Raw genomic sequence first — 12,383 nt, forward strand, 5'->3', positions numbered from 1 at the left:
ATGCTTCAACTATTATGCCCACAACCACGAGAGAGACGACAGTACACTGGGGTTGGGCGGCTTCTACAACCATAAAATTGAGGAACAAAACAATTGTACTATACTTTTAGACTTATAAAGTACTGTAACACTAACATGTTGCTTTTCCTATCATGTCATTATTAAAGTAATTCATGATATCAACACAAAAACAAATGATAACCTTTAATAACAGTGACTACATGCAATACTGTGCATTACAATTGTGTCCAGTTGCTAATTGCTATACTCATCATCACTTGTAATTTGTAAACCACTCCATGGACCATGCTACTCATTCTAGCCTCCTGAATTAATTTATCTTTGTCTTTAACAAAGGATACTAACCATTTTCCATTGATGACAAATTTTCTATGTGTTTTTTAGTTAGAATTTCTATATTTTTGTCCATCTCAGTGTGCAATTGATGTGCTAAATACACGTTATATGAATATCACCTCACGCCGCGAAGGAATACTAGTTCTACTTCTAGACCACCAAACGGTCCAAATCACGCGCATATCAACTAATTTCTTAATATTTCATAAAAAATAATAAAAATATAAAAATAAAATCTTCTTTATTAATATTAACAAACAAACAAAAATGAAAAGAAAAATTATCTCACTTCCTACTAGTCTGTAAAGATGCTTAATTTTTTTTAAAAATACCATTTTTGTCTCTACATTTTAGCATAACAGTCAATTTGATTCCTGCATTTTGGTAGCGGTCAATTTTGTCCCTCTTATTATCAACTTGCAATCAATTTGGTTTTTACCGTTAACTTATTAATAGAAAATGTATACATAGCAAACAGTTTGCATTATTGGCACATGCGTAGCTAAAATAATAATATAAAATCAAATAATTAAATATTAAAAAAAAAAGCTACATAAGCTTTTTAATAAAAAGAAAAAGAAAATTCCACGTCAAACAAAAAAAATTCTTAAGACATATCATCACCAAGTCAACCACATGAGTTGTCTAATCCACTAACTCAAGCAAATTTCACCATTTACCCTTAATGATCTGTTACTAACTTACTATGTACCAAAACATTCCAAAAATCTTCATCACCAATAATATCTAACAATCGCCAATCTACGAACCTCCACCTTCACATTCATCACCAAAGTGTATGAAGGTGGGGTCAACTTTGTTGCCGAAGGTGTTGGTTGGGCTATTTTAGTAGAAGTGGGTGTTTTTCCTTTATCTTTCCTCAATGGAGTATATTTTTAAGTGTCTGTAATTTTACCGGAAGTTCATTCGATTACCAACAAAGTCTTGAATTATGTAATTTTTTTTTTCTTTAATTTATTGGTACTATGATTTTGGGATATATCAACCAACAACTAGTGGAACTTAGTATTTGATTTTGGGTTTTTTTTTTCTTCAATTTTTTGGTGCCATTGGTATTTAATGTTATTTTACAAATTAAAAAAAGAAAAAGAAATAAGTTCTTTCAATCTCATCAAGCCCAACGCCCTTTGATGAACAAAACTTTAAATGAACCTCAAGATTTGATCGAGAATGCCCAAACCGGTCATGGCATAGCTAAGGTTGAAGATTTGGAATGGATAGCAAGTTTGAAGTGGCCATGGCACTTTCGGGTTGAATGTGAAGGTGGAGTTGTGTAGATCAGCGATGGCTAGATTTGACTATTAGTGAAGGTTTAAAATTGTTTAGTTACATGGGTAATGTGAGATTCGTCCGGATAAGTAGTTAAATGTATTAGTGGCTGTACGGGCACTAGGTTTAGGCCCAATCCATTAGCCTCTATTTGGTTAAGAGTTCAAGGCCCATAGCCAAGTTGAGGCCTATATCAATTTGGGGTCTACTGCTAGATCGGGGTCCAGCACTAGGTCGAGGGGAACGGTAATGCCTTGGGGGAAATTGCCTGTCAAGCACCATTCGGCAACAGTTGCAAGTTTCAAGAATGTCACGTTATTCATGAGTAGTAGGCCCCATCAGATCAAGAATATATCTCAGGGGGATCCATTAGTATGGAAAACGATCCTTTCATCATGACGCCCCCACCAAGGGAAGTCTATAAATAAAGACTGACTGGTCAAGGGGAAGGGGTTGGCATTTTTGGGCAAAGACACATGAGAAAAGAGTGGGGAGCAACAAAAGAGAGAGAAGGTTTTACCTTAACATTGCTTGAGCCTTCTCAGGAAGCATACACATAAGGGAACAGAATACAGAGTGGCCCTAAAGTACCTTTTCTTGGGCTGTTGGGTTGGTTCTAGGAGGTTTTCCCATTGTAGGAAATTTCATACCCATCATAAACAAGTAAATTGGGAGTTTGATCCAAAAACTCATCAGGTATCTTGGGCCAGGCACCACAATTGCTTATTAGATAGTTCATATTGCTGGTTACTGGTTAGGTGATGATGTATTTATTTTCATTTGTTGTCATATTATTATTGGTCCACTTGGCATTTTTAATATTATTAAAATTTATTATTATCATTTAATTAGCCATGTCAGCTTTATGTGTGACAGCTTTGTAATCCGTTAGTCACGTAAGCATTTTCTCTTAGTGAGTTAATGATAGAGACCAAATTAATTGTAAGTTGAAAATAACAAGAATCAAATTGACCGCTACTAAAATATATGGACCAAATTAACTGGTACACTTACATCAAAAAAAAAAAAAAAAAAAAAAATTAACTGGTACACCAAAATATAAGAACAAAAATAGTGTTTTTATCCTTTCCTCCTTCTTCTTTTTTTTTTTTTTTTTTTTTTTTTTTAAGCCAAACCGTAATTTTTTATTATTATGAACCAATTAGACTAAACCATCATTGATTGTTTTACTGGTGAACTTTTCATTAAATTTGTACCCAATTCAGCTACCCTCATTATTATTTATTTATTTATTTTGGAAAGAGCTACCTCATTAGATTTACCGTGTTTATTTCGAGGCCTGTCAGCCTACCCTTATAAAAAGGTACTAGTATTAAGTAAATTGTAGCCAACTGTGTTATCTTCTCAAGTTCTTTATGGCCACAACAAAATTCTATTAGAGATTTCCTTATTATCAATGATTCCAATTGTTACTTTCAATGTACCATTGATCTCTTCAATCATGTTCTTATTATTGTTATTAGTAATAAATTAAGTACATAAAAATACAATAGTCCAAAAAATTATAAATTTGACGGAATAGTTATATAATAATTTAATACATTTTATCAAACTAAGGTTTTGGAGACATTATTTACTCTAAAATTAAAAAATTTAAATTATGCAAAATTTAATATAAAAAAAATAACTTAATATATCAACGTCATAAAAATCAAAACATGCATGTATACAAAGTATTACAATTTAGATCTATAAATGTTACTCTGTCTAAAACATCTATCTTATAAATTGCATTTACACGAACATGACCAACGGATTTGAGCACCAAAGATAAAGAGAGGTGAACTGGTGGAGTAAATTTGTAGGGCAACTAGAGTGGAGCATGAAGTTTGTGAGGCCAGAGAATTTGTGTCCCGGTCCACTTTCCATTAGGGCCCAAGGCCTACGCCGAAGAGAGTAGTTGCCGAGGATAAGTAGTGAAAAACCAAATAGCCTAGAGATGCAACCGAGGATGACTCTGTCCTTGGCATCCCAAGGCCTAAAAGGGAAGAACGACATGTCATCAAAGGCAGCCTCCAAAGCGCTCCCAGAAGAAAAGGCAAGTAGAATGATACTCGCACGCGGGTACAGTGTGGGAGTGGCTCAAGGAAAAGACGTCACCTCCGCATTGAATGCGCTAACAAACGTCCTAGTCACATTGATGGGAAAAAACTTCTGAACAGTGTGGTTTCAGTTATTACAACTAACAGAAAGTAGGGGAAGGCGACTGATGGAACATGTACTCAAGTAGTTACCTGCCTGATCAACAGATGGAAGGTCAGGATCAACTAAGAAGAGTTATATAATGTAAGGGCTTATGCACCAAAAAAGGGGGGGCTGGAACGATGGTACTCGGAAAGTAAAAGGAAGAATAAGAACATTAAACTCAATGGATAAGGTCCATGGATACACTTAGTTCACCTCTGTGCATCCACCATGAGTACCATGACTAACCACTGTCTGGTGACTAAGGCCTAACCTTTCAGCCTACGCTCTATAAATTTTATTATTTGGACCTTTAACGTTCAAACCTAATATCAGATTGGGATCGTTACAAATCGAGTCCTTACAAAGTTCAATTTCGACCAAACATAATCTGTCTTGATCAACAATTAATGAACTTAAATAGCTTGAAGTATTTTTGGAGCTAGCAGAGGAGGATGACTAGAACTAGATTATCTTCTAATTTATTACATTTCAATCATGTTCCCTTTTCTCTTCATTCAAATATAGCAGCACCAGGGGAAGTGCACCAGCCAATTACTAAAGCTTGTTGAGTTTAGGATTCTCATTTGTTTGGTCTTTAGTGTAACATAAACACCTAAAAATAGAAAATTAGTTAAGTTTATATAGCCTAAAGTCAACCCACTTCGGGTTCGTATCAAATTCAAAAATGTAAATTACCTTAAAATTTTGGGTTCGGTTGAAATGATTCGTTACTTGACACTTGTAGACAATTTGACCGTTGGAAATTAAGACAGATTTATTTTTATGAATCCAAAACCTTCGTCTGTCATTGTCTGGCAACCATTTGATGCAATCCCAATTTCCAATTATACTTCCAACATCACAGAATTCAGCATTTGTCTATCTTTAATTCTGATTAAAAAGAGAGTTTTAAATAGATTAACTAGTAAAGTCACTTATGGTTGATAAGAGATTTAGATCTAATGCTTTATTTATATCAAAAAATTAGTTGATGTATTAATTTAATGATAAAGAGTTATTATAAAAAACGAACGTCATAAATAAGAAACTCTCTCAAACAAAAAAAATGATTAGATCTCCTATCCTAATAAAACAAGTATGGATTAAATGGTATATATATAAAAAGAGTCTTACATTGTACATGATACTATATTAAGTGTATGTCTGGCATGATTAATTTTGTCAATTTATTTTACTATTTAATTTATTTTTTTACTATTTTTGGGTCTCATGGTTCTTTTTAGTACTATCTATGAATCTTACTATACTATTTCAATTAACTTTTACCTTTATCTACAATATTTTTAGTAAAAAATTTTAATTATAATAAAATAAATAAATCCCAAACAAACTCTAAAAGTAACGTAATAGGTAACAATTCTATCTCTCAATGTGGAGTTGTGATAAAATTGGTGAAATTTGTTATCTCCCTTTGGCATTGCCTCATAACAGTGGCATCTTTCTTCGTTTTTCTTTTTGGTGGCTAATCACGAGCTTAATAGCTTAAAAATAAAAAGTAACCTGGCTTTTTGTCTAGCCAATAGGTTGACAAGATAGTAGATTTGACTAGACTGCGGTATCCGCTGTCTTTATTAAAATATCTTCTGTTCTTTTTTTTTTGGTAAATAAGGATAATATAACTACTAATTTAGTTTTGTTCATGCAAACAAATAATCACATCTAAAAGAACTTGGGTCATGTTAGAATGTATACAATTTTTTTCCCAAATATTCAGTTGTTGAAAAAAATATTACTAAAAATTCTCTATTTGGAATTATTTTGTTATGTAGTCATTTTAGAATCTAAGTGAAAATTGAGTTTAGTAAATTCCAATTCCAAGCAAATAGCCAACGTCTAATTGAAAACAAAATACCATATCATGCTATGCATGTGATAAGTTATTTTCTTGAAACTCAAGCTTGATAAAACTTGATTTTTTCTTGAAACTTGAGTTACATAAAAAAAAATTTCAAACCGTAGTATTTTTTTTTTTGTGTAAAAATTGAATATTTGGCAAAAAAAGAAAAAATATATACTATGTATTTGGTCCCTATCCTTTAAACCATATTTTAATTTGATTATTAATTTTTCAATTATGTCAATTTGGTCTCTAACATTTTAATATCATATTAATTTAGTTTCTGTCGTTATCTCCTGGATAAAAATTATTAACATGGCTAGCGATCAAAATAAAATAATTAGTTTCCATTAATGTAATAATAATCTAATTTTTTATTTTGGTCATTTGTCGCGCATTTTCATTCAAGAAATAATAGTAAGTGACATAGTACTAAAAATATTAGGAACTAAATTTATACAATTAAAATATCAAGGACCAAATAAAAATATAATTCCAAAGATAGGAACCAAATTCTTTGTTTACTCAAAATAAAAAATAAAATAGAAAGGGCCAAAAATGGAAGTTCCAACAGTATTAATCGCATTTATCTATTTTGGTGAGTAACTTTAATGCTTAACTCACCTACCTCTTTTTTCATCATGAATACTCTCACTAGTTAACACGTGTACCCTAAGGGCCTAAAAGGCTTTTTTTTTTTTTGGTAAACTAAGAGGCTAAAAATTATATAAATAGAAAATAAAGCCCCAAATTGTAAACATTGATAAAAGTAAGAAAGATAAAAACAGGGCCCATTTTTCTTCTCTGGCCAATTAAACCCACTATTTTCTCTCTTCAATGCTGATCCTTATTTGGACAACCTTGCAAGCAAACCCATCAAGCAAGAATCTTTGTGTCCTCAACTGATGAAAATGGAGAAAAGCTGGCTTCTGGCTGTTCTCCTCCTCCTTCACTTGCATACAATTTCAACAGTAGCTGCTTTTTCTATGGGTGGAAGTGTTGGTGTTGGTATTGGTATTGGCAATGTAGGTGGTGGTGATGGTGGTGGTGGAGGCGGTGGAGGTGGAGGTGGAGGTGGAGGTGTTTGGATTGGTGGTGGGATCAACAATCCAACTCCAACTCCAACTCCAACTGGTTCTGGTTCTTCAGTTCCAAAGCTCAGCAGAGCTTACGCTGCTCTCCAGGCATGGAAATCTGCAATTACAGATGATCCATTTAAGATTTTAGACACTTGGGTTGGTACTGATGTGTGTTCTTACAAAGGAGTGTTTTGTTCAGATTCTCAAGAAGAGATGAATGAAACACCTGGCCCAGTTGTTGCAGGTATAGATCTCAATCATGCAAATCTTCAAGGCACTCTTGTGAAGGAAGTATCTTTACTAACTGATATGTCACTACTTCACCTCAACAGCAACAGGTTTTCAGGCACACTTCCTGACACTTTCAAAGATCTTTCTTCACTCCAAGAGTTAGACCTTAGTAACAACCTCTTCTCAGGTCCTTTCCCTATAGTTACTATATACATTCCAAACCTCATTTACTTGGACCTCAGATTCAACAAATTCTCAGGTCCACTTCCTGAAGATCTCTTCAATAAGAAACTTGATGCAATCTTTGTCAATAACAACCAGTTTGAAGGCCAACTTCCCCCAAACTTGGGGAACTCTCCAGCTTCTGTGATAAATTTAGCTAATAACAAGTTTAGGGGAAACATCCCAACTAGTTTTGGCTTCATGGGTTCTAAACTCAAGGAAATATTGTTTCTGAATAACCAATTAACAGGGTGCATTCCTGAGGGAGTTGGGCTCTTCACAGATATGCAAGTCTTGGATGTGAGCTCCAATTCATTGATGGGTCATCTGCCAGACACCATTTCTTGCCTGGAAGATATTGAGGTTCTCAATTTGGCACACAACAAACTGTCTGGGGTTCTGCCAGACCTGGTTTGTTCTCTGAGAAGCCTGTTGAATCTGACTGTTTCATACAATTTCTTTTCTGGGTTCAGCCAAGAATGCTCTAAGCTGTTCTTCAGGAATGTGGGCTTTGACTTCTCAGCAAATTGCATTCCTGGGAGGAACTTACAGAGACCTCAGCCAGAATGTTCTGTGATTCCAGGAGGTGGGTTGAATTGTCTGAGAATCCCAGCTGCACAGCCTCTTGTTTGTGGGTCACTGGGTGTAGCTTCAGACACTAATACAACCTCCTCGCCTCCATGAGAGAAGAGACAGAACCACTACCGGTACCATGTATAACAGGTTGGTCATGGTTGTATGATTATTTAGTACTAGCAATTAAAATTTTGAGCTTCCTAATTTATTTCTTCACGAATTCAGTATATCCATAAATAATCAACATGCCCAGAAATTCAAGTATTTTTATTAAGTCTTCTGATGGGCTTGGGGATGGAGCAGGAGTACATTAATCAATTTTTTTTTTTTTTTTTTTTTTTCCCCTGTTGACTAACGTAACAACTTAATAAATAAAATATGGAAATGGGTGTACTTTTTTTTTTTTTTTTTAATTTTATATTGGAAATGGGTGTACTTGCTTCGTCACGTGATATCTGTGTCATATGGTGATCTTTGTGCCAGAAGAAATATCACGTTACTCTTTCAAGGCTCTCGCAGAATTACATAGCTTTGATCCAAATACTTGAGTCCTATTTTCTTTGGGTTGAACTACTTTAGGGCCGGTTGATTTAATTAATCACATATAGAACGGATTTAGATGGAGTTAAATCATACATGCACACTCGCAACACAGAAAGCACAACTTATCCAGGTAAGAAGTCCTCAAATGATGATGGCAAGCAATCTGCGCCATAGAATTTTAAGTACAACAACAACATCATTTTCATCATTGTTAAATACAATCTCTATTAAGAGATATAATACATTGGATTTGGGAGTTTAAAGGATCGTCCAGCCACTGCAAAGCCCAACAAGTCACTCCACTGGTCACCAGAACTTCCATGAATCCTATAACCTTCATGCTGCAAGTCTGATCTCTTTTCAGATTTATAGATGATTGCAGGTTTCCCCTGATCCGAAGGCCCCCTGTTTCATTTATTAGCAATCTTGAATAAGATAATTATAAGATCTACAGCTACTGTACCAGTTAATTAACAAATTTGAAAATATTGGTGGCTATTCAATTACAGGTACTGTCTTTCATACACATTGTTTATTCTGTATATGTATTGCAAAATGGCTTGGTACCTCAAGATTAGCCTCTCCCAATTGGTGAACCCTGCATATAGAAGATTTTTCTCTGTGACATTCCTTTGATATTCACTCCTCCCAGTTAACAGAAATATCTTAAAACCCAGCTGTTTGAGCTCTTTGTATAAACTCAAACTTGCAGGTAATGCGGGGGCCTCAGCCAAATCCACCCAAGAATCGAAAGATTCCTCGTCAAAAGGCTCTGATCTACACAGAAAACTAGATTTTGTAATTTCTTTGTTCTACAAATCAAGCAACTGCACAATCCAATCAATAACTCAAAGCATTGATGTTACGTAGTATCTCAGTAAAGGTTGATGAGGGGAAAGTGATGAACTGTGATATGAATTAGAACCAAATGGGATGTAAGTTGCTTAGCATAAATTGATAAGTGGTTAGGCATCTCTGCAAAGAACACAAAGTTTTCATGAAAAACTCTATTTATACAAAGTTTTCAAGGCTTATTTCAGTCGCATACAAAAGCTGAATACAAATGAGAGCCTAATCATACAAGCTGCACTATTCTAGCAGCCACTGGGTTGTCTCGATTAAAGACTTAATCGGCTTGGTAATTGGAAATCTAACCAACCAACATACTAACTAAAACCGAGTACAAATGGATCTAAGTGATTGCTGTTGTAATAACAACCTCTAACCCACTGTTCGGACACAAGTAACTATTGCTAATGGTTTTGTGTTCAGGTACAAATGTAAGACAGCTACTTAAATGCCCTTCATCAAATGTTCCATCACATAATTTACCACGTTTTTGGAAGTGTGGTACAATTGTTAGTACTATTGTTATTTTTGTTCTTTCTCTTCTTCTTTTTTTGGTTCCCTTAAATTGGATTAAATCACTCTTTCTTACCCGTGCATTAATGGCTCTTCTATGAACATGACCAAATGGGGAGTTGGAGCAATGGAGCCCACAAACTAGAAAACGGGCAGAGTGAGATGCATTACTTGTTATTAAGCCTGGTGTTATCACTTATCAAGGGACATGTTGAGGTGGCATCACCAAGTTTTATATGGTTGCTACTTCAGAAGAAAAAAATTACATTGCAACTCTCAGAATTATTATGAGTACATACACATACACATACAGTTGGGTACAGACTACAGGCTCCAGTTGTAGAATTCAAAACTAATAAAGTAGCATTTTCCTACGTTTAAAACGAAGCAAATCCCTTCATTATTTTAAATTTTAAACACAAATTAATTTGCAAGCAGAATTAGAAAACAAACAAAGAACAGTAAATAAATACTACCATAAGATAATTAAGAAATAAATAATAAAGTAGCATTTGATGATCTAACAATTCGACCCATCTCATTAAAAAAAAAAAACAAAATCATCAATCTATTAATCCAACGGCTAATAAGCACTTACCCGAAGCCGTAGAGCTGGTAGTAGGGCAAGTTGGAGAGCAAAGTCTCATCGATATCGAAAACCCACCCGTCGCTTCCGCTATCGGAAATCTCAACGGTCTTCGCAAACCTCACCGAGTTCTCCGCCACGATCTCCGAGTCGTACCGGTACCCGTCTCCGGTCATGTAGTCCTGCACGAATTGCACGCACCTCGCCGGAATGGTCGACCAGTAACCGGCGTCATTTGTCTCGACGGAGAACCTCCAGCTTTCGCAGTATACATCGTCGTCTATGCGGATCTTGCGGTGGTCGGAGACGACTTCTCCGGTGGTGTAAATCAGGTAGAGGAGGAGGATAGGGAGGAGGGAGACCATTGACATTGATGGAAAAACGAGAAAGTTACGTTTGGGATATCTCTGGTTTCTTTCAAAGATTGACAGCCACAGGTGTTGTTGTTGAATTTTCGGCTCAATTATATATATATTATTACACGCTTACATGACGATTACTGAATTTATGACAAAAGGAGGCCATTGGGCCTAATTAATTAAGAGTAGAATGGGCCACTACTACTAGCCTAGCCCAACCATTTTAAATCAACCCCATTACTCTTTAATTCTGCTCCCTCCTCCATTGCTTTTACATCACCATATAGGCCTTCATCTTACTCTCATTAATTGTGTTCCTCAACCTATCATTTCGGCCATTCTCCATCACACTGCACTTTCTTATGCCACTTTTTTGTGTTTTGTTTTTAATTTTTATATACAACTTTTATTTTTCACTTTTTTTTAGAGTACAAGTATATCTTAGCATACATTCAGGTTTTAACAAAAAATTAAATAAACTAATGTCAACTTAGTGTGGGTTTAACATCAACTTATTTAATTTTTTGCTTAAAATATATTACTTTTAAAAAGTTGTAGATAAAAACTAGAAATTAAAAACTTGTCAAATAAAATATTGGTAAACAGACGGGTGGGCAAAGTGAAAACGAGGCTAAACACAAGTGGGTAAAGTATCTAACCACAACTGAGTTTACTGTAATTTTCTCCTTTTATTATTATTATTGTTATTATTACAACAAGTACCAATAAAATGTACTAGCTTGTTCTAAAAATATATTTATGACGTCAAAATAAAAGTAACTAACCTCAATTAAAGGTTTCCACACTTTAGCTTCAGCCTCAAAAGGTTGAGTAATTGGATTTTACACAAATCCACTCAAATACTTATAAAGGTCATGACATGCATGGAAATTAGCTTTCAAAGTTTTGATGCAATTTTTTATGTTACTTTTTTCAATTGCATAACTGAATTCTTCATAACATTTTTTAGACATCTTTGCAAAATTATGAGAACTAAATGTTTGATTGGGCCTATTTCCATTGTTTTGTTCCTCCTACATGACATTAAGTAAATTGCCATCAATTTCATTGGTTTAGCTCATGTTATTCTCTTTAAGCTCATTACCAGTTGTCATCTTCCTCCATGTCTTAGGCATCTTTAAAGACTACATGTTAAACATATTATTTTTTACAATATTATTACTAAAATTACATGCAACTACTACAAATAAACCAATAAAACAAAATAAGGCATAGAATGGTATTACTACAAATAAACTAATAATTGAATATTATTCTTAAAAAAATTTAATGTCATGCTAATCGTTATATAAAAGCAAAAAATTAAATGTTCCACAACAATGCTTGCAAAACAACTGTTACATAGGGCATGTTTAGTAGACTGTAATAGTAATTACATTGGAATAGAAATAGATATTACAAGGAATACAAAATGTTGTATTGTAATACTTATTACTATTCATTTGTTTGGTGACAACATCCCTAAAGATAATGGAATGAAAACATTTTAAATCAAATTTAAGATATATTTTAGAAAATATCTTACTCATATAATTATATTTCCTAAAAAAATAATATTTTTAAAATTTAAAAGAGAGATTAGTTATTTTTTATGATTCTTTATTTTCATAATTGTTATGTGCAAATGGAAAATTTGTTTATTTAGAAATATATTAATTGTAGAAATTAATACACCTGCAAAAGAATAACTA

At 34.0% G+C, this 12,383-nt stretch overlaps 2 protein-coding genes across 3 annotated transcripts; one reads left to right on the forward strand and one right to left on the reverse strand.

The window, feature by feature from the left end:
- Positions 1–6,477: 6,477 nt before the first annotated feature.
- On the forward strand, positions 6,478–8,085 carry LOC126713683 (leucine-rich repeat extensin-like protein 4). Its single transcript, XM_050413515.1, has one exon. It carries the CDS (start codon positions 6,619–6,621, stop codon positions 7,927–7,929), a length of 1,311 nt encoding a protein of 436 aa, XP_050269472.1. The 5' UTR covers positions 6,478–6,618; the 3' UTR covers positions 7,930–8,085.
- A 401-nt stretch (positions 8,086–8,486) lies between these two features.
- On the reverse strand, positions 8,487–10,779 carry LOC126713684 (acid phosphatase 1-like). Of its 2 annotated transcripts, none has more exons than XM_050413516.1 (3): positions 10,325–10,779; positions 8,932–9,153; positions 8,487–8,769 (listed from the first exon to the last, which is right to left on the reverse strand). In XM_050413516.1, the coding sequence occupies exons 1-3, from the start codon at positions 10,681–10,683 to the stop codon at positions 8,592–8,594; spliced, it is 759 nt and encodes a 252-aa protein (XP_050269473.1). In that variant the 5' UTR covers positions 10,684–10,779; the 3' UTR covers positions 8,487–8,591. The 2 variants fall into 2 exon arrangements, with proteins under 2 accessions (XP_050269473.1, XP_050269474.1); XM_050413517.1 differs by having other exon boundaries at positions 8,932–9,141; positions 10,325–10,777.
- Between the last annotated feature and the right edge of the window lie 1,604 nt (positions 10,780–12,383).

The sequence above is a fragment of the Quercus robur genome, chromosome 2 (genome assembly GCF_932294415.1).
Source record: "Quercus robur chromosome 2, dhQueRobu3.1, whole genome shotgun sequence".
In the NCBI taxonomy this organism is placed as follows: Eukaryota; Viridiplantae; Streptophyta; class Magnoliopsida; order Fagales; family Fagaceae; genus Quercus; species Quercus robur.